Below are 20,917 nucleotides of genomic sequence, written 5' to 3' on the forward strand. Positions count from 1 at the left end.
TCACTCACACATTATATTATTCAGAATATATATATTTTCACACCTATAAAATTGTATATGGAGAAACTTCCTCCCCTCCCCACCATATTAACTCTTACAGGAGAATTTCCGTTCCTAGGGGGAGATTTCCTCTCACTTCCTGTTTTCTCCCTCCGTTTGTAACTCTGGGACCTTCTGTACCCAACATGTTGCACTTTAACCGCTTGCTGCCCGCACACCGTTAAATGAATGCTGGGCGGGCGGCTCTTGTTCTGGGTGGACGTCATACGACGGCCGCCCAGAACAATGGTGTGCCCCCGATCAGGGGCTCTTTAACCATGCGATTAATCCCAGCCGATCACAAGTAAACACAGATGTCGTAATCGGCTCTCCTCGCCTCACACTGACGGAGAGCGACGTGACATTCTGCCTCGTGACATGTCAGATCTTCTGTTCTCAGTGATCTCTGTCATGTCACAGGAAGCCCACCACAGTTAGAATCACTCCCTAGGACACACATTTAACCCCTTGATCACCCCCTAGTAATATCCCATTCCAGTGTCATTTATACAGTAATCAGTGGCTATCTTTAGCTTTGATCTGTGTATAAATGTCATAGAACCGGCTCCATAGAAAAGGCTGCCAGTTCACGTGTCATGCGGTTCAAAACGCATCCAATTTACACACAATACGAAAATCTGAATTAAGCGGAGGAGGTCCACCCGTTTTTTTTTTTTTTTTTTTACAAATACGGCAGCTGCTGATTTTTCGGTGAGGGAATCAGGAAGTGAAGCCTTGCGGCTTCACTGCCCGGTTCCCTACTGCGCATGCGCGAGGATCGCGGCGCGCCGTCACTGGTCCTGGCTCTCTCCTGGGAACAGTGTTTCCCAGAAGACAGCCGGGGGGGGGGGGTGACATCACAAGGCTGGACTCCTGCGGGAGTCAGAACCTGGAAGTGGTGCAAATACCTGTTTCAGACATGTATCTGCACCCCCTCCCCCCCTGAAAGGTGCCAAATGTGACACCGGGGGCGGGGGGGGGGGGGGGGAATCAAAAAAAGCAGAGGTTCATTTTGTGTGAACCTCCGCTTTAAGAATTTCGAACGAACAATCAGCCGATTTTCATATCGTAAGTACGGTGCTTTCAACGGCTGATTTTGTTTTTTCGTCTGAAAAAAGCTGGATGTGCAGCCCATAAAATCTGATTTTCGTTTCATTAGTACAAAAAAATAAAAATCATAAGAGCAAGACTACGCATGCTCAAACTAAAGACGAAATACAAAACTATTCAACGCATTACATCACTTCTGACTTTGTATTCCGTTGTACGAGAATTGTATGGCGAGTAACCTTCACTTTCCACAAGAGACCAGCATGCCACAAAAAAAAGACGAACCGTCGTCCAAAAATCTGATCGTGTGTATGAGGCTTAAATCAGCGCCGTTCACACATCACCAGAAAAAAGCAACACCTGACTCCAAACACAGCTAAATATACATGAGACTTCTTGTAAAGAATCCTTGCGCTGTTCCTTTCCAGGAACTCTTATGGAAGAACTTCTCGTTGTGGTCAATGCTGATCAGGAAGACTCACCATTGCTCACATTATGTCGTTTTACAGCCTACAGGGATCCCGCAAGCTGCATGCAGAAGGGGGGGGGACCGGAGAGGGATCCCGCAAGCTGCATGCAGAAGGGGGGGGGGGGACCGGAGAGGGATCCCGCAAGCTGCATGCAGAAGGGGGGGGGGACCGGAGAGGGATCCCGCAAGCTGCATGCAGAAGGGGGGGGGGACCGGAGAGGGATCCCGCAAGCTGCATGCAGAAGGGGGGGGGGACCGGAGAGGGATCCCGCAAGCTGCATGCAGAAGGGGGACCGGAGAGGGATCCCGCAAGCTGCATGCAGAAGGGGGGACCGGAGAGGGATCCCGCAAGCTGCATGCAGAAGGGGGGACCGGAGAGGGATCCCGCAAGCTGCATGCAGAAGGGGGGACCGGAGAGGGATCCCGCAAGCTGCATGCAGAAGGGGGGACCGGAGAGGGATCCCGCAAGCTGCATGCAGAAGGGGGGAGCGGAGAGGGATCCCGCAAGCTGCATGCAGAAGGGGGACCGGAGAGGGATCCCGCAAGCTGCATGCAGAAGGGGGGACCGGAGAGGGATCCCGCAAGCTGCATGCAGAAGGGGGAGGGGCACTGTTAGCTCACTTATTGATGAACAAACCTTCGAAACATTTGGGGTTGAACCCCCTGAGATGAAGTTGCATTTTTGCAGTGCAAGTGTCACATTGATAGATACGGCCGGACCGTCACATTCACACAACAGGGGCTACATGTGATCACACCAACCAATACACCACAATGCTGCGTTAAGAAGCGCTCTTACCAGCTGGAATTCTCGGCGTCGGTCATATGCATGCTGAATGCCGCTATCCGCCCATAATGCCTTTATACACGACAAGTGTGTGAGGAAAATGTGCGTCTCCACCATTCCCTGAACTACCATGGCCGAGCGCGTGTCAAACGCCATCATCACTTCTCCATGTTTCTGATTGGACGGGTTCCCCCAGGGGATGTGCAGCTTCTCACGGGCGTCCACCAGCACTCGGATACCTGAAAAGACAGAGGGGGAGGGGGTGGGGGTCAGTAATTCATCTACACCAAATGACAGGTTTACTTATGTCCCCTAAAAACATTCCCTCAAAATATTAGTTGCAGCACAGCGATGGGGACAGGAACACCCCCACCCAACAATTTACATACAGAGCACAGCGATATGGGGGGCAGGAACACCCCCATCCAACAACTTACAGAGCACAGCGATGGGGACAGGAACACCCCCATCCAACAACTTACAGAGCACAGCGATGGGGACAGGGACACCCCCATCCAACAACTTACAGAGCACAGCGATGGGGACAGGAACACCCCCATCCAACAACTTACAGAGCACAGCGATGGGGACAGGGACACCCCCATCCAACAACTTACAGAGCACAGCGATGGGGACAGGAACACCCCCATCCAACAACTTACAGAGCACAGCGATGGGGACAGGAACACCCCCATCCAACAATTTACATACAGAGCACAGCGATATGGGGGGCAGGAACACCCCCATCCAACAACTTACAGAGCACAGCGATGGGGACAGGAACACCCCCATCCAACAACTTACAGAGCACAGCGATGGGGACAGGAACACCCCCACCCAATTTACATACAGAGCACAGCGATGGAGACAGGAACACCCCCATCCAACAACTTACAGAGCACAGCGATGGGGACAGGAACACCCCCATCCAACAACATACAGAGCACAGCGATGGGGGGACAGGGACACTCCCAACATACAGAGCACAGCGATGGGGGGACAGGGACACCCCCACCCAACAACTTACATACAGAGCACAGCGATGGGGGGACAGGGACACTCCCAACATACAGAGCACAGCGATGGGGGGACAGGGACACTCCCAACATACAGAGCACAGCGATGGGGGGACAGGGACACTCCCAACATACAGAGCACAGCGATGGGGGGACAGGGACACTCCCAACATACAGAGCACAGCGATGGGGGGACAGGGACACCCCCACCCAACAACTTACATACAGAGCACAGCGATGGGGGGACAGGGACACTCCCAACATACAGAGCACAGCGATGGGGGGACAGGGACACTCCCAACATACAGAGCACAGCGATGGGGGGACAGGGACACTCCCAACATACAGAGCACAGCGATGGGGGGACAGGGACACTCCCAACATACAGAGCACAGCGATGGGGGGACAGGGACACCCCCACCCAACAACTTACATACAGAGCACAGCGATGGGGGGACAGGGACACTCCCAACATACAGAGCACAGCGATGGGGGGACAGGGACACTCCCAACATACAGAGCACAGCGATGGGGGGACAGGGACACCCCCATCCAACAACTTACATACAGAGCACAGCGATGGGGGACAGGGACACCCCCATCCAACAACTTACATACAGAGCACAGCGATGGGGGGACAGGGACACCCCCATCCAACAACTTACATACAGAGCACAGCGATGGGGGGACAGGGACACCCCCATCCAACAACTTACATACAGAGCACAGCGATGGGGGGACAGGGACACCCCCACCCAACAACTTACATACAGAGCACAGCGATGGGGGGACAGGGACACCCCCACCCAACAACTTACATACAGAGCACAGCGATGGGGGGACAGGGACACCCCCATCCAACAACTTACATACAGAGCACAGCGATGGGGGGACAGGGACACCCCCATCCAACAACTTACATACAGAGCACAGCGATGGGGGGACAGGGACACCCCCATCCAACAACTTACATACAGAGCACAGCGATGGGGGGACAGGGACACCCCCATCCAACAACTTACATACAGAGCACAGCGATGGGGGGACAGGGACACCCCCATCCAACAACTTACATACAGAGCACAGCGATGGGGGGACAGGGACACCCCCATCCAACAACTTACATACAGAGCACAGCGATGGGGGGACAGGGACACCCCCACCCAACAACTTACATACAGAGCACAGCGATGGGGGGACAGGGACACCCCCACCCAACAACTTACATACAGAGCACAGCGATGGGGGGACAGGGACACCCCCATCCAACAACTTACATACAGAGCACAGCGATGGGGGGACAGGGACACCCCCATCCAACAACTTACATACAGAGCACAGCGATGGGGGGACAGGGACACCCCCATCCAACTTACATACAGAGCACAGCGATGGGGGGACAGGGACACCCCCATCCAACAACTTACATACAGAGCACAGCGATGGGGGGACAGGGACACCCCCATCCAACAACTTACATACAGAGCACAGCGATGGGGGACAGGGACACCCCCACCCAACAACTTACATACAGAGCACAGGTATACCCAGAACACAGCACAGTGGGTGGGGCACAGCTCATCTCACCAATAAAAAAATAAATAACACCCAGCAGCTGGGAACACGTCTATTCTGCTGGAGAACCTTCCAGGAGATCTCACATTCTGTGTGTGACCAGATCAGGTTCCTGCAGGGGCCACTTTACCAGCTTCAATGCCGGGGTCTCTCCCCCTCCATGCCCAGGCCAATTTTCAGTGCTGTCGCACTTTCAATGACAATTGCACGGTCATGCAACACTGTACCCGTATGACATGCCTATCATTTGTTTGAGACAGCTGTCTTTTGGTGGGATTTAATCCCCATTGGGAGGTTAAAATCTGCTAAAAACTGATTTTTTATTATTCTAGTTATAAAATGTTGTAAACAAGTAATTTTTCTCCTTCACTGATTGGCATCACCGGTGGGGCTGCACTGATTATCAGTCCAGATGTCCCCGCTCAGAAAAGCCACTTATCGCCTCTCGTCACGCAGAGTCATGCCGATAACTGGCATTTCCCCTGATCAGCTGTGATTGGACAAAGCCGATCACAGGGTATAGAGCCTACGCCAGGGGTGCCCAACTAGGGTTGCAACTAACGATTTTTTTCATAATCGATTAGTTGGCCAATTATTGTTTCCATTAATCGGATAATGGCCTTAAATGTTTACCTTTTTTTGTGCCAATTTGTTGTTGGGCAGATTACAAAACACAAATTGCCGCAAAAACACATGACACGCTTTTCTGCAGCTTCTCCATTGAAGTATATTGAACCAAAAAAAACAAAATAGCACCGTTTTGCGTTAAAAAGTCCTTGCCCTTTCCAAATACGCAGCAGCTGTCCCATAGGAAGACATGGAAATTACTGTAGTGTGTTTCTGCAAAAAGCACCAAAACACACAGAGGTGTGACCCAGGCCTGAGATGTTTAGTAACATAATAGGGGTTAAAAAAACAAAAATAAGTACAAAAAGAGCAAATAATCGCTAATGTAAGGGGCTTGTTTTTTTACTGTGGGACAGTGAAAGTAATATTTACAGGAGCGATTTCCTTTTTTGTACTATAAAGGGATAATTTTTGTTTTTTAACCCCATTCTGTTACTGGCCGATTAATCGATTATGAAAATTGTAATCGATTTCATAATCGATTAGTTGTTTCGGCCCTATGCCCAACCCATGGCCCGCGGAGCCCTTTGATGTGGCCCACGACCTCCTGCTCTGGGATAGAATACTATTAAAGCGGGATTCCACCCGCGATTTATTTTTTTAAGTCAGCAGCTACAAACACTGCACCTGACTTTTAAGGACACTCACCTGTCCTAGGCGCCTGCGATGTCGGCCCGATCCCTCGATCGTGGCAGGTCCCGGAGCTGCCCGTTTCCTACTGCGCATGTGCGAGCCACGCAGCGCTTTGTGAATGGGAGGCTGATTTCTGGGATACACACAGGTCCCAGAAGACAAACGCAAAAAGGACAAGGTAGAAGACCTGCCGCGGACCAGGAAGAGGCAGATTAAGTAGATCCACATAGCAACCACAATTTCTGGTAGGATTTTTTTTTTTTTTTTTTTTTAGGGTGGACCTCGACTTTAAAGGTCAGTTTATTACTAAAATCACAATGTATATTTGGTCATATCTGTTCTGCAGTGGTTACTGGGCTGCTTTCAGACTGATCCGCAGGTGCAGAGCAGCACACCTGAGGGTTACCTGCACCGAGCCACAGACTTCTATGACCTGTGAGTTTGGTGAGCGTTCTGAAAGTGCACCACACCTGCAGAATATAATAAAGTCACTTGCAGGGAAAAAAAAAAGTTTGGGTAAACCACAGAGCATCAGTGTGGAAGCGGCCATTGGCCCCTTTCACACGGTCAGTCCGACCCAATTAAACCCTCTATGACGGGGGTCGGCAACATGCAAGCTCCATGGTGTGGGGGGGGGGGGGGGGTCAGCTACATGGCGGGGAGATGAGCAGAGAGCAGAGACGCGACGCACTGTCTTCCCTCCACCAGGAACTATTTTTGTGATCTGACTTCAGACAGGAAACATTCTCCGCTTGTAATCGGTATTTGATTGCCGCTCTCTTGTAAACATTCAGACCTGATTAAAATAAAGCGGGGGTGGCTGCACCATTAACCCTCTACATGCTCAACTGTTAAAGCACGCAGAGAATGTCTGATGAGAACACAGATAGCAACCCAACTGAGGAGAGCCAGCAGAGGACAGGGCGCAGGAGGAGGAGCCTTGATGGCTGCAGTACAGGGTGCTATGCCGAGCACAGGACGGGGCGGACCACCAGGGCACAGGACAGGGCAGACCACCAGGGTGGGGGGAATCAGGCAGAGGACCCCAGCATGCACAGGGAGGGATCGGTGTCCCGGGGACTGTAGATCTCAGGGACGGCTGCAGTGACCTCACAGACACAAGTTATGATAATGACTTGGGGCATGGTGAGACACGCAGCCTCCCTCCCCCACACAGAAGCTTTATAAATTCTGAATGAGACCCGAGAAGAACTGGCAGAACCAAGAGACAGTCCCAGGATAACAAACGTCGGCTCAAATACCAAATCCAACCAAGTCAGCGCAGAGCGCGCTCAGGAGATCAGTTATTGGCCGAGTCTGACAATCCACATACAAGTCTATTCCTCAACACATTCTCCTATATAGTCATTTATGGGGGAAATATGGCTGGAGGAGACCGACCCCAAACCGAGAGGACACACACGGCAACCGACGAGGGAGGGGGGAACACACACACACACACACACAGCGCAACCGAAAGGGGGGGAACCCCCCCACACACACACCCCGCAACCGAGGGGGGGAACCCCCCCACACACACACCCCGCAACCGAGGGGGGGGGGGGGAACCCTCCCACACACCCACCGCGCAACCGAGGGGGGGGGGGGAACCCTCCCACACACCCACCGCGCAACCGAGGGGGGGAAACTCCCGCCCACCCGAGGGGGAGGAACCCCCACCCACCGCGCAACCGAGGGGGAGGAACCCCCACCCACCGCGCAACTGAGGGGGAGGAACCCCCCCCCACACACACACACACACACACACACACACACACACACACACACACTGCGCAACCGAGGGGGGAAACACACACACACACACACACTGCGCAACCGAGGGGGGAAACACACACACACACACACACACACACACTGTATAACCCCATGCACTGGATGCAAATGGAGGGAGACCAATCGTGCACACTGGATGTAGACTTAGAAGACAAACATTTTATGTAAATGGGGGGGGGGAACCAATCTTACACACTGGATGTAGATTTAGAAGACAAACATTTTATGTAAATGAGGGGGGGGAACCAATCGTGCACACTGGATGTAGACATAGAAGACAAACATTTTATGTAAATGGGGGGGGGGGGACCAATCGTGCACACTGGATGTAGACATAGAAGACAAACATTTTATGTAAATAGTGGGGGGGGGGGGGGGGGATGGTGGAGAGGCGGGACAAAGCTGCCTGTGTCATGTTGGTCTCACGTGCCGTCAGTGTGCTCCGGATTTTATTTCCTCTTCTGGGTGATTGATAGCGGAGAGGAAGGAGAAGGATTTCTATCAGTGATAACTCTGGGGAGATCTTCCATCTCCTCAGCTACAACACTGCGCTCTCCCCATTACACCTCAGCCAATGACAGAACAGGACTGACTGTCCCCGGCCCCACAGACACCAACCTGAGATCCAATCAGAAGACAAGACAGGTCCTCTTGGAGCCAACTCCCCACAGGACATAAAGCTCAGGAGTTCCCCTGTATGTGAAGGATTGCGGTTCCAGCCCGACATCCAATCACAGGGACTCCTGACGTCACATGGTGACTCAACTCGATTCACAACAAACACCAAACAGCCAGAACTGAAAGCGACACAGAGAGAGCGAGAGAGGAGAGACCACATCCTGTGTGCTGAGCGCAGCAATGACGCAAACCGCACAAACAGCCCGCGTCCTCATCTCCGCTTCCTGTGAGACCCAGTCCTTGTACATGTCAGAGACAACTCACCAAGACCATAGCGGGGGCCGTCATCACACCACGGGGGGGGGGGGGGCAGGAGGGACAATTCAATTACACAGGGGGTACCTCAAAAAGGACAATCACCACACCAGGGGCGAGCTCAGAGAGGAGGGCACAATCACCACACCAGGGGCGAGCTCAGAGGGGAGGGCACAATCACCACACCAGGGGCGAGCTCAGAGGGGAGGGCACAATCACCACACCAGGGGCGAGCTCGGAGGGGAGGGCGCAATCACCACACCAGGGGCGAGCTCAGAGGGGAGGGAACAATCACCACACCAGGGGCGAGCTCAGAGGGGAGGGAACAATCACCACACCAGGGGCGAGCTCGGAGGGGAGGGCACAATCACCACACCAGGGGCGAGCTCAGAGGGAAGGGCCCAATCACCACACCAGGGGCGAGCTCGGAGGGGAGGGCACAATCACCACACCAGGGGCGAGTTCGGAGGGGAGGGCACAATCACCACACCAGGGGCGAGCTCGGAGGGGAGGGCACAATCACCACACCAGGGGCGAGCTCAGAGGGGAGGGAACAATCACCACACCAGGGGCGAGCTCGGAGGGGAGGGCACAATCACCACACCAGGGGCGAGCTCGGAGGGGAGGGCACAATCACCACACCAGGGGCGAGCTCAGAGGGGAGGGAACAATCACCACACCAGGGGCAAGCTCTGAGGGGAGGGCGCAATCACCAGACCAGTGGCGATCTCGGAGGGGAGGGCGCAATCACCACACCAGGGGCGAGCTCAGGAGGGACAATTATACCAGGGGGGGAGAATCATGACACCAGGGAGGCACTCAGGAGGAACAATCAGCACACCAGGTGTAACCTAGGGAGGAGCTCAGAGGGGGCATAATCACCACACCAGAGGCAAGCTCAGGAGGGGGGCAAGCATCACCACACCAGGGGCAAGCTCAGGGGGGACAATCACCACACAGGATTTTTAGGGGGGTGCTCAGGGATGACAGCGGTGCAGGCCTAGCGCAATACCAGCACACAATCCTTCAGGTTTACAGGAGACTGGTGACATTCTGGGGGCACGGAGGGTGACATTCCGGGGGGGCACGGAGGGCGACATTCTGGGGGGCACGGAGGGCGACATTCTGGGGGGCACGGAGGGCGACATTCTGGGGGGGCACGGAGGGCGACATTCTGGGGGGGCACGGAGGGCGACATTCTGGGGGGGCACGGAGGGTGACATTCTGGGGGGCACGGAGGGTATTGGGATTCCCGTGTTTGAAAGTCGCTTTCTTTGTCACGGGGTTCCTATAAACCACCTGGATTGAAGTGAGGTGCCGCCCCCCCCCCCAAATACTACCACCATCCGTGTATCAGGAAGTGGGGGAGACTGATGAAGCCGTCCAACCAAAACCCCAGAAGTCCTTTGTGTGTTTCTGTGGTCATCCAGGACAATCATTTCTAAGACGTCTCTTTCTAGAACACAAGTATAGCGTGTAGGAGGTTCCCCTCCCCCCACCTTACCAGGACAGACAAAGGTACATCATAAAGTGACCAATCAGGAGGGTTGATTATTGTCCCGGCCGGCTCACAATCTTCTGCACATTGATCTCGGCACCGGCGGGCTGTACTTCTCCTGCAGATTATAGGAGTGACGCTCCTTCTGCATACCTGTGACCTGCTTTCAGAAGCTAAAGCCCGCTGTCAGCTGACGTCACAGGGCTAGGGAGAGATCTTGACAATGAAGTCGGGATCCACCCACAAATATGGGACCAGCGCATTGACACAGACAGCAGGATTTGTCCCCACCCCCTGGATTTGACAGCAGCACAAATTTCCCCGGGGTGTTCGAGGAAAAAAACGAATGTAAAAGCCGCCAGATACACTGCACATGGAGACTTACCTGTCCTGGTGTCCCTCACGTCGGCACCGCAGCTCACGTTTCCCATCATCTGTCGGGTGCCGCCGTCATTGCGGGTAAAGGAACCCAGCAGTGTAGCCTTCCGGCTTCACACAGGGAACCCTACTGCGCATTCGCAAGGCCCCCTTCTATTAGCCCGGCGGCCAGGGGAGGAGGGGGAAGGGAGCCCCACGGTGACGTCATGGCCGGACTCCCAGAAGTGGGAAAGGAAACCTGTCCACATCAACCAACATGGAGAGGAGTTTAGAGAAAAGGAGGGGGGGGGGGATCAAACACCAGATACCCCACCCCCTAGGAGCAGCTATAAGGCCTTATGCCCATCCTCCGCTGATCCAAAACTATGCAGACCAGACCTCGGCATGACAGCCAATCATTCAGCATTTTCAGAGCTCAGCAATGGCTGTCTTCATATTCCCCCTCATGGCAGCTTTATCAGTCACAGGCTGCAAGGTGGACAGCACTACCGAGCTGTGACTGTGCAGCCTGTATAATCTGATCTCTCCACCTACTGCCTGGACATACCATAGGAACCAGGGTGGATACAAGACAGCCCCCCCGTTACTTACCTGAGCCCTTGAAAGCCCCGCATCCAGAACGCACTTGCTTCTCGGCTCAGTCTTCTAGGCTCTTCATTGGACAGATTGATAGCAGCGCAGCCATTGGCTCACCCTGCTGTCAATCAACTCCAATGACACGAAGGCCAGGGGGCGGGGACGAGTCCTGTAGTCCGGGGCATTGGACGCCAGGTTCAGGACTTGGGAGCGCGCATGCAAGGTGACCCCCTTGGGAGAGAGCTTCCCAGAGGGGGTTACCATAAGGGGGGGGGAGACAGTCGTCGAGGGACCCCAGAAGAGGGGGGATCGGAGCCACTAGTATGACATGTTTGTTATAAAAAGCTTTATTGAAACTTTACAACCCTTTAAAGCCAATTTTCCCATTTAAAAATTTTTTTTTTTTTTTTTTTTTTATCAAAATTTATTTGGAGCAAATATATAAAGGTAGTTTGATTTAAAGATAGATTAATAATTTAGTTTATCCAGCATGAAATGGAGCATGAGGCTGTATATTCTGCAATATTTACATTTTTGGTAAACTCATTCAATGAATCCAAGCTGAGATAACATGCACTGCATTGATGCATTCACACAATGTTACAGTAACCACGAGATAAAAGAAAGCTCAGAAATATTCCTCTATGTACACTACAAACTATATGACTAGGAGCCGGTTCACACGGGGGCGACCTGTCAAGCGACTCAGCCGCATGACAAGTCGCGGTCCGCTGTACTCAATGGAACCGTTCTAATAGGAGCGACGCAAGGTGCTCCGACTCAGAAAAAAGGTTCCTGTACGACTTTGGGGGCGACTTGCATTGACTTCAATACCGAAGTCATTTTGCAAGTCGCCCCCGAAGTCGTGTCACCTGTGTGTGAACTGGGACCGTTATGCTTATTCCAACTAGGAAACTGTCATTTTGTTTGCAGATAAAGATTCTAAACACCTCCAGCAAGAATAAGTCCTTGCATATAAAGAGCACCTGTCATTTCAGATCCATCATGGCAGCGCCTGTTAGTGGGCGTCCAATCACCTGCTGCCACGCCCCTCGCCTTGTGGCATTGCGGCATCACCACCATTAAAGGGAGCGGGACAGAGGAGGAGGAGGGGCCAACAGCTGGGATGGAGGAGGGGCCAACAGCTGGGACGGAGGAGGAGGGGCCAACAGCTGGGACAGAGGAGGAGGAGGGGCCAACAGCTGGGACAGAGGAGGAGGAGGGGCCAACAGCTGGGACAGAGGAGGAGGAGGGGCCAACAGCTGGGACAGGGCAGGAGGAGGGGCCAACAGCTGGGACAGGGCAGGAGGAGGGGCCAACAGCTGGGACAGAGGAGGAGGAGGGGCCAACAGCTGGGACAGAGGAGTGTTGCTCTTTAACCACTGCACCCAGTCTATAGCAGAATGACGGCCAGGCGGTGGTTAACTTATCCTGATTGGGCGTCATGACATCCAGCAGGATAACAGCCGCCGTGTCCGCAGGCGCGCACATCGCGGCAATTGGTGGTGCGGCATGTCAGTCTGACACACCGCTACACCAATCTCAGTAAAGAGCCTCTGACAGGTGCTCTTTACCATGTGATCAGCCGTGTCCAATCACGATGTAAACAGGAAGAGCCGTTGATCAGCTTTTCCTCACTCACGTCTGACAGACCTGAGGAGAGCCGATCGGCAGCTCTCCCGGCAGGGGAGGGGTCTGTGCTGATTGTTTATCAGAGCAGCCCCCCCTGCTGATGCCCACACTGGACCGCCAGGGAAGTCCCTAACATGTGGAAGGTCAGGAACGTCCCCCATGGCCCCCAGGAATGCCCAATATATGGCAGTGCCCACAAATGGGCATTGAGTGGAACCATTATAGAACAGTGATGCCCAGCAATGCCACCCAGTGCCCATCATTGGAGAAAATGTATTTACAAAATTTTAAGCAGAAACAAAGAAAAAAACGTTTTTTCTAAATTTTCAGTCTTATTTGGGAACAAAATTATAAAAAAAAAAAAAAAAAAAGTATACAGCGTTGTATGACCGCGCAATTGTCATTTAAACTGCGACAGCGCTGAAAGCTGAAAATTGTCCTGGGCAGGAAGGGGGTATAAATGCCCCCCGGTATTAAAGTGGTTAAAAAAAAAAAAAAAATTGGATTTAAATCAAATCCACCCGATAGAAACATGTAAAAAAAGCCAAAGTGGTTGTAAATCCAGGTCATTACATCTCAGACATGAACAAAGCACATCCCTCTATAGTGTGCACTTGTCTCAGCCCAGAGCACCGAGTGTCATTCCTGCCTCCTTCCTCTGCTATCAGCACGACTCACTTCTGACAAGTTTTCCTGACACCAAGAGAAAAGGTGACAGAGGAGGGAGCTCCAGCACACAGCCTGTAATTGACAGCCTCAGCTCTGTTCTTGTGCGGTCCCTTCCCTCCAATCAGCTCTCACTTAGCTCTGCAGAGTAATTTCAGCTCTCCGCCCCCTGCTTTCTAAAAGCTCAGACAAGCTGTGTAAATTCAGCACTTTGAATGGCTGTAGAGATAACAGCAGATAAACAGGTATAACTTATGTAGGAGGATTGGTCTCATCACCTGAGGCCGGTCACTGCACTGGGGATATGGAAGGTTTACACGTTCTGTGTGCAGCTCTCACACTCCCCCTTATAACATACCTGAGCCCCCTCTCCATCCAGCGATGTGCACAAGAGCAGGGGCCCTCCCAATCTCTCCCTTATTGGCTCCCACTGCCGTCACCCACAGCCAGTTAGGAAGGAGCAGGGCTGAGCCAGGCTATGTGGGTCTTATAGACACACAGAGGTGGCTTAGGACCAAGCACATGCATGAACCCATAGCAACTTGCTATGAGGCACTCGGCAGGGTGGGGAGGAGCCAGGAGAGGCGGACCCCAGTAGAGGAGTTTGGGACTTGCCCTGTGCAAAACCATTACAGAGCAGGTAAGTACCACGTTTGTTTTTCTAAAAATATAAAATGTTATCCTTTATAATCACCCGACGTCATTATGAAAACGAGTCCCAAGTGTCATTTACAGACAACACCCCCTAAAATACATGGCACCACTGCCCCGCCAGCCCCTCAACCCGCAGCCCAGCCCCACACCCGCAGCACTGCCAGCCCCTCACCCGCAGCACACCCCCACACCATCCCCTCGCACCCCCCCTCCTGCCCGTTCCACAGCCCCTCATCCACACCACCACCGCCTCCTTGCCTGTACCACAGCCCCTCAACCGCACCATCACCCCTCAACCGCACCACCACGCCCTCACCACAGCCCATGCCAGCCCCTCGCCCCCCCCCTCCCGCACCACAGCCCCTCGACCGCACCACCACGCCCTCACCACAGCCCCCGCACCACTGCCCATGCCAGCCCCTCGCCCCCCCCCCCTCCCGCACCACAGCCCCTCGACCGCACCACCACCCCCTCACCACAGCCCCCGCAACCCCCTCGCCTGCACCATCCCCTCGCCCCCCCCATCCTGCCCGTACCACAGCCCCTCGCCTGTACCACAGCCCCGAGACCGCACCACCACAGCTCCCACCACTGCCCTGTCACTTAAGTGGCAACGATATTTGCATGGGAAGAGAGGAGCGCCCGGTGCCCATTATCGCACCCATCAGAAAGAGAAGCACCATTCATTAGCAGTGAAGAATGTACAACATCCAGCCAATGAGGAGGAACTTCACTCCTCTCCCAATCAGCAATGACTATTCCCAACCCCTCTGCTGCCATCATTAAAGCGGGAGTTCACCCGAAAAACAATGTTTAACATTAGATTGAGGCTCATTTTAGTAAGCAGAATCGGGTGTTCTTTTCTAAATCAATGCAGTACTTACCTTTTTAGAGAGATGTTCTCCCGCCGCTTCCGGGTATGGTCTTCGGGACTGGGCGTTCCTATTTAAAATGACAGCCTTCCGACGGTCGCATACATCGCGTCACCAGTTGCCGAAAGAAGCCGAACGTAGGTGCGGCTCTATACGGCTCCTGCGCACCGACGTTCGGCTACTTTCGGGAACTGGTGACGCGCTGTATGCGACCGTCGGAAGACTGTCAAATAGGAACGCCCAGTCCCGCAGCCCACACCCGGAAGCGGCGGGAGAACATCTGTCTCTAAAAAGGTAAGTACGGCATTGATTCAAAAAAAAAAACACCCGATTGTGCTTCCTGTAATTAGGCCCAATCTAATGTTAAAAATTGATATTTTGGGTGAACCTCCACTTTAATAGAGGAAGCTACAAATACGGCAGCTTCTGACTTTTAATATTCGGACACTTACCTGTCCAGGGCGCCCGCGATGTCCTCACCCGAAGCCGATCTCTCCCTCGGCTCAGGGTGGAGGCGCTGGCATCTTCAGTCAGGAAGTGATGTGCCTTCACAGCTTGGTTCCCTACTGGGCATGAGCGAGTCGCACTGCGCATTCACACTGGTCCCTGCTGTGTTGTGAGAGCTGTGCGTCTCCCAGAAGACAGCGTGCGGGGGGGGGGCAAAGGAGAGGCCAGACATGGTGTAGATTGCCGCGGAATCTGTGGCAATCCATCGCCGGAAATGGGAGAAAATACCTGAATTAGACGGGGGGGGGGGGGGGTTACCAGAAAAGCGGAAGTTCACTTTTTGTGTGGAACTCCGCCCTAAAAAAAAAAAATTGTTTTTATACTTACCAGAAATGGCTGTTAATAGGCAAATCTTCCTTCTCCTTAGCGCGCTGTCTTCTGGCGGGAATGGGGCGCGCTGTCTTCTGGCGGGAATGGGGCGCGCTGTCTTCTGGCGGGAATGGGGCGCGCTGTCTTCTGGCGGGAATGGGGCGCGCTGTCTTCTGGCGGGAATGGGGCGCGCTGTCTTCTGGCGGGAATGGGGCGCGCTGTCTTCTGGCGGGAATGGGGCGCGCTGTCTTCTGGCGGGAATGGGGCGCGCTGTCTTCTGGGACTTGTGTCTCCCAGAAATTACCTGCCCATTCACAAAGCGCTGTGTGACTCGCGCAGTAGGAAAACGGGCAGTGAAGCCGCGTTTCCCTTAGCGAGGATGGCGGCACCGGGACCTGCCATGATCGACCTCGGGGGGCCGACATCGCAGGCACCTAGGACAGGAAAGTGTCCTTTTAAAAGTCAGCAGCTATACAGCGTTTGTAGCTGCTGACTTTTAATTTTTTGTTTTTAAAGCTGGACCTCTGCTTTAAGCACTCATGCCTGAGCTAAGGACAGATGGATTTCAGGAGTCATCTGCCCTTACTCAAGATTGCTCAGACACAATTCTCCCGAAACGCGTTGGCTGGATTTGTACATTCTTTACTCTCAATAAATGATTTTTGTTCTTCCATTGATCATTGGACTGGACACCGGCGCTCCTCTCTTTCCATGCCAATACCTCATGTAAATATGGAACAGCAGAGAATTACACTGTGCACAGAGACCACCAAGAGCCGCCACCCCCCCCAGCAGGCTCCACCCACTAAAGAACACTACAAGTTGGGGCAGAGACAAGACCAGTCCCCCTGTACAGAGAGAAACAGTGGGAGGGGCCCAGCAAACTCCACCCACTACAGGCGACCTGCAGAAAATGAGCTATGGGGGGTGGAGACAAGACCGGGCCCCCTGTACAGGGAGGGAAGCAGTGGGAGGGGCCCAGCAAGCTCCACCCACTACAGGCAACCAGCAGAAAATGAGCTTAGGGGGTGGAGACAAGACCGGGCCCCCTGTACAGGGAGGGAAGCAGTGGGAGGGGCCCAGCAAGCTCCACCCACTACAGGCAACCAGCAGAAAATGAGCTTAGGGGGTGGAGACAAGACCGGGCCCCCTGTACAGGGAGGGAAGCAGTGGGAGGGGCCCAGCAAACTCCACCCACTACCTGCAGAAAATGAGCTTAGGGGGTGGAGCCAAGACCACTCCCCCTGTACAGGGAGGGAAGCAGTGGAAGGGGCCCAGCAAGCTCCACCCACTACAGGCGACCTGCAGAAAATGAGCTTAGGGGGTGGAGCCAAGACCGCTCCCCCTGTACAGGAAGGGAAGAAATACACAAATCACAGCGAGATTTATATCAGATATAAGAGGAGATACCTCCATTCATGTATACAGAGATAGACCCCTCAGTGTTACCTGCTGTATACAGTGCCCCCCCCCCCCCAATACCAGGGCCCAAACTTTTGGGGGGCTCAATATACAGACTCTCTTAATGCTGTAGATGGGGGGGGGGTGCTGGTATAGACCACTATAGGGGTGCGATCCCCGGGGCCTCAAAGTCTCACCTTGAATGTCTTTGCTGTGTAGACCATGAACTCCTCCTTGGCCCTCAGACTTACTGGTTTGGGGGTACATGAGGTGTGGCCCCCAGTGTGGAGAAGGGGGGTGGCATTTATAGACTTTAGGGGTGTGGCCCCAGGGGGGGTCCAAAGTCTCACCTTTACTGTAGATGGTGGCCTTGAACTCCTCCTTGGCACCCACTGTTGTTGGGATATATAGGGGTGTGGTCCCCAGGAGCCTCAGTATTGGGGGCGTGGTCTGTATAGACACATAGGGGCATGGCCCCCAGTAGTAGGGGTTTGCCTATATAGACAAATAGGGGTGTGGCTCCCAGTATTGGGGGTTGGCCTATAGACACATAGGGGAGTGGCCTACAGTATTGGGGGGTTGGTCTATATAGACACATAGGGGCATGGCCCCCAGTATTAGGGGTAGTCTATATAGACATAAGGGGGTGGCCCCTATGTTAAGGGGAAGTCTAAATAGACATATAGGGGTGTGGCCTCCAGTATTGGGGGGGTGGTCTATAGACACATAGGGGCGTGGCCCCCAGTATTGAGGGGTTGGTCTATATAGACATAGGGGTGTGGCCCCCTGTATTGGGGGCTGGTCTATATATAGACACAGGGGCATGGCCCCCAATATTGGGGTGTAGTCTATATAGACACATAGGGGTGTGGACCCCTGTATTGGAGCTGGTCTATATAGACATATAGGGGGTGGCCCCTGTATTGGGGCTGGTCTATATAGACATATAGGGAGCAGGCCCTAGAAGACCCTATGTTGGGCGCTCTATAGAGACACATAGGGGTGGGGTCCCCTAGTGTTATGGGTGTATGGCCACCAGGGGCCCCTGTGTTGTGGGGGTCTGTATAGACACATATAGGGGGTGGCCCCTATGTTAGAAGGTGGTCTATATAGACATATAGGGGTGTGGCCCCTGTATTGGGGCTGGTCTATATAGACATATAGGGGGCAGGCCCTAGAAGACCCTATGTTGGTGGCTCTATAGAGACACATAGGGGTGGGGTCCCCTAGTGTTATGGGTGTATGGCCACCAGGGGCCCCTGTGTTGGGGGGTCTGTATAGACACATATAGGGGTGTGGCCCACAGTATTGAGGGGTTGGTCTATATAGACATAGGGGTGTGGCCCCCTGTATTGGGGTGTAGTCTATATAGACATATAGGGGGTGGCCCCTATGTTAGGAGGTGGTCTATATAGACATATAGGGGGCAGGCCCTAGAAGACCCTATGTTGGGGGCTCTATAGAGACACATAGGGGTGGGGCCCCCTAGTGTTATGGGTGTATGGCCACCAGGGGCCCCTGTGTTGGGGGTCTGTATAGACACATATAGGGGGTGGCCCCTATGTTAGGAGGTGGTCTATATAGACATATAGGGGGCAGGCCCTAGAAGACCCTATGTTGGGCACTCTATAGAGACACATAGGGGTGGGGTCCCCTAGTGTTATGGGTGTATGGCCACCAGGGGCCCCTATGTTGGGGGGTCTGTATAGACACATAGGGTGGCCCCTATGTTAGGTGGTCTATATAGACATATAGTGGTGGGCCCCCTAGTGTTATGGGGGTATTGCCCCAAGGGGCCCTGTATAGACACATACAAGGGTGGGCCCCTAGTGTTGTGGGCTCCTTTGTGGGGGCCCTGTATTGACACATATAGGGGTGTGGCCCCTGTGTCTCACCTTTGATGACGTCGCTGTAGATAGTGGCCCTGAACTCCTCAGTGTTATGGGTGGGGTGTGGCCCCCAGGGGCCCCTGTGTCTCACCTTTGATGACGTTGCTGTAGATGGTGGCCCTGAACTCCTCCTTGGCCCTCAGGTCGAAGTCCTGCCCATGGATGATCCTCATCTGTTTGAGGAAGGTGCTCTTGCCGCTCTCTCCGGCCCCGAGGAGGAGGATCTTCACCAGCCGCTTCACATAGGTCTTCTCCCGGGAAATGGTCCGGTCTATATCCTTGGACTTCCTCTGCTGCTCGGCCTCCCGGGTGTTCAGCACGCAGTTCGGGAAACAGACGGACAGCACGGAGCGGGACGGCAGGAAGTCCGCCATCTTCCTCTCTACCGAGCCCAGGGAGGAGGCTGTCTGACTGCGTGCGCGACCCCGAACACAGAAGAGCGCGCAGCCCCGCCCGGCACGTTCCCGTATGCTGAGTGGGAAACTGTCCCCGTCCGGCGCCATGTTGTCGGAGACAAAACACCAGCCGCGGCAATAGAGCCGACCACCTCAATATGGCCGCTGGATGGAGACACTGAGCGCGGCGCGACGTACCTAGGAAGTTCTGACGTCACCGGGCTATAAAACCGAACTGGGGGAGGCCGAGCGGCCTGAAGGGAATGGCGGCCTGTGATTCAGGGGCCACAGACGCTTTAATTATACAAACCCCTCATAGAAGTGATTATCAGGAGCCACAGTCTATTTTATAATACAAACCCCACATAGAAGTGATTCAGGGGCCACAGGCTCTTTAATAATACAAACCCCTCATAGAAGTGATAATCAGGGGCCACAGTCTCTTTTATAATACAAACCCCACATAGAAGTGATTCAGGGGCCACAGGCTCTTTTATAATGCAAACCCCTCACAGAAGTGATACTCAGGGGCCACGGGCCCTTTTATAACACAGACCCCCCTCATAGAAGTGATACTCGGGGGCCACAAGCCCCTTTCTAACACAAACCCCCTCATAGAAGTGATACTCAGGGGCCACAGGCTATTTTATAACAAAACCCCATTACAGAAGTGATACTCAGGGGCCATGGGCCCTTTTATAAAACAAACCCCCTCATAGAAGTGATACTCAGGGGCCACGGGCCCTTTTATAACACAAACCCCCTCATAGAAGTGATACTCAGGGGCCACGGGCCCTTTTATAAAACAAACCCCCTCATAGAAGTGATACCCATGGGCCACGGGCCCTTTTATAAAACAAACCCCCTCATAGAAGTGATACTCAGGGGCCACGGGCCCTTTTACAACAATAACCCCCTCATAGAAGTGATACTCAGGGGCCATGGGCCCCTTTCTAACACAAACTTCCCTCAAGGAGATGATACTCAAGGGCCACAGACCCTTTTATAACACAAACCCCCTCACAGACGTGATAATCAGGGGCCACAGGCTCTTTTATAACACAAATCCCCTCATAGAAGTAATACTCAGGGGCCACGGGCCCTTTTCTAACAAAAACTTCCCTCAAGGAGATGATACTCAAGTGCCACAGACCCTTTTATAACACAAACCCCCTCACAGAAGTTATACTCAGGGGCCCTGAGGCGATTCAGTTTGC

General features: G+C 53.6%; 1 protein-coding gene across 1 annotated transcript in view; it reads right to left on the bottom strand.

The window, feature by feature from the left end:
* Positions 1-19,724, bottom strand: part of GNA13 (G protein subunit alpha 13) — a 33,215-nt gene extending 13,491 nt beyond the window's left edge. Inside the window, exons 1-2 of the mRNA XM_040331473.1 lie at positions 19,397-19,724; positions 2,358-2,584 (exon numbers count right to left, since the gene is read on the bottom strand). Coding sequence (XP_040187407.1) covers positions 2,358-2,584; positions 19,397-19,679 — 510 coding nt within the window. The 5' untranslated portion in view covers positions 19,680-19,724. The remainder of the gene's footprint in view (positions 1-2,357; positions 2,585-19,396) is intronic.
* Between the last annotated feature and the right edge of the window lie 1,193 nt (positions 19,725-20,917).

Source organism: Rana temporaria, chromosome 12 (genome assembly GCF_905171775.1).
Source record: "Rana temporaria chromosome 12, aRanTem1.1, whole genome shotgun sequence".
Lineage (NCBI taxonomy): Eukaryota > Metazoa > Chordata > Amphibia > Anura > Ranidae > Rana > Rana temporaria.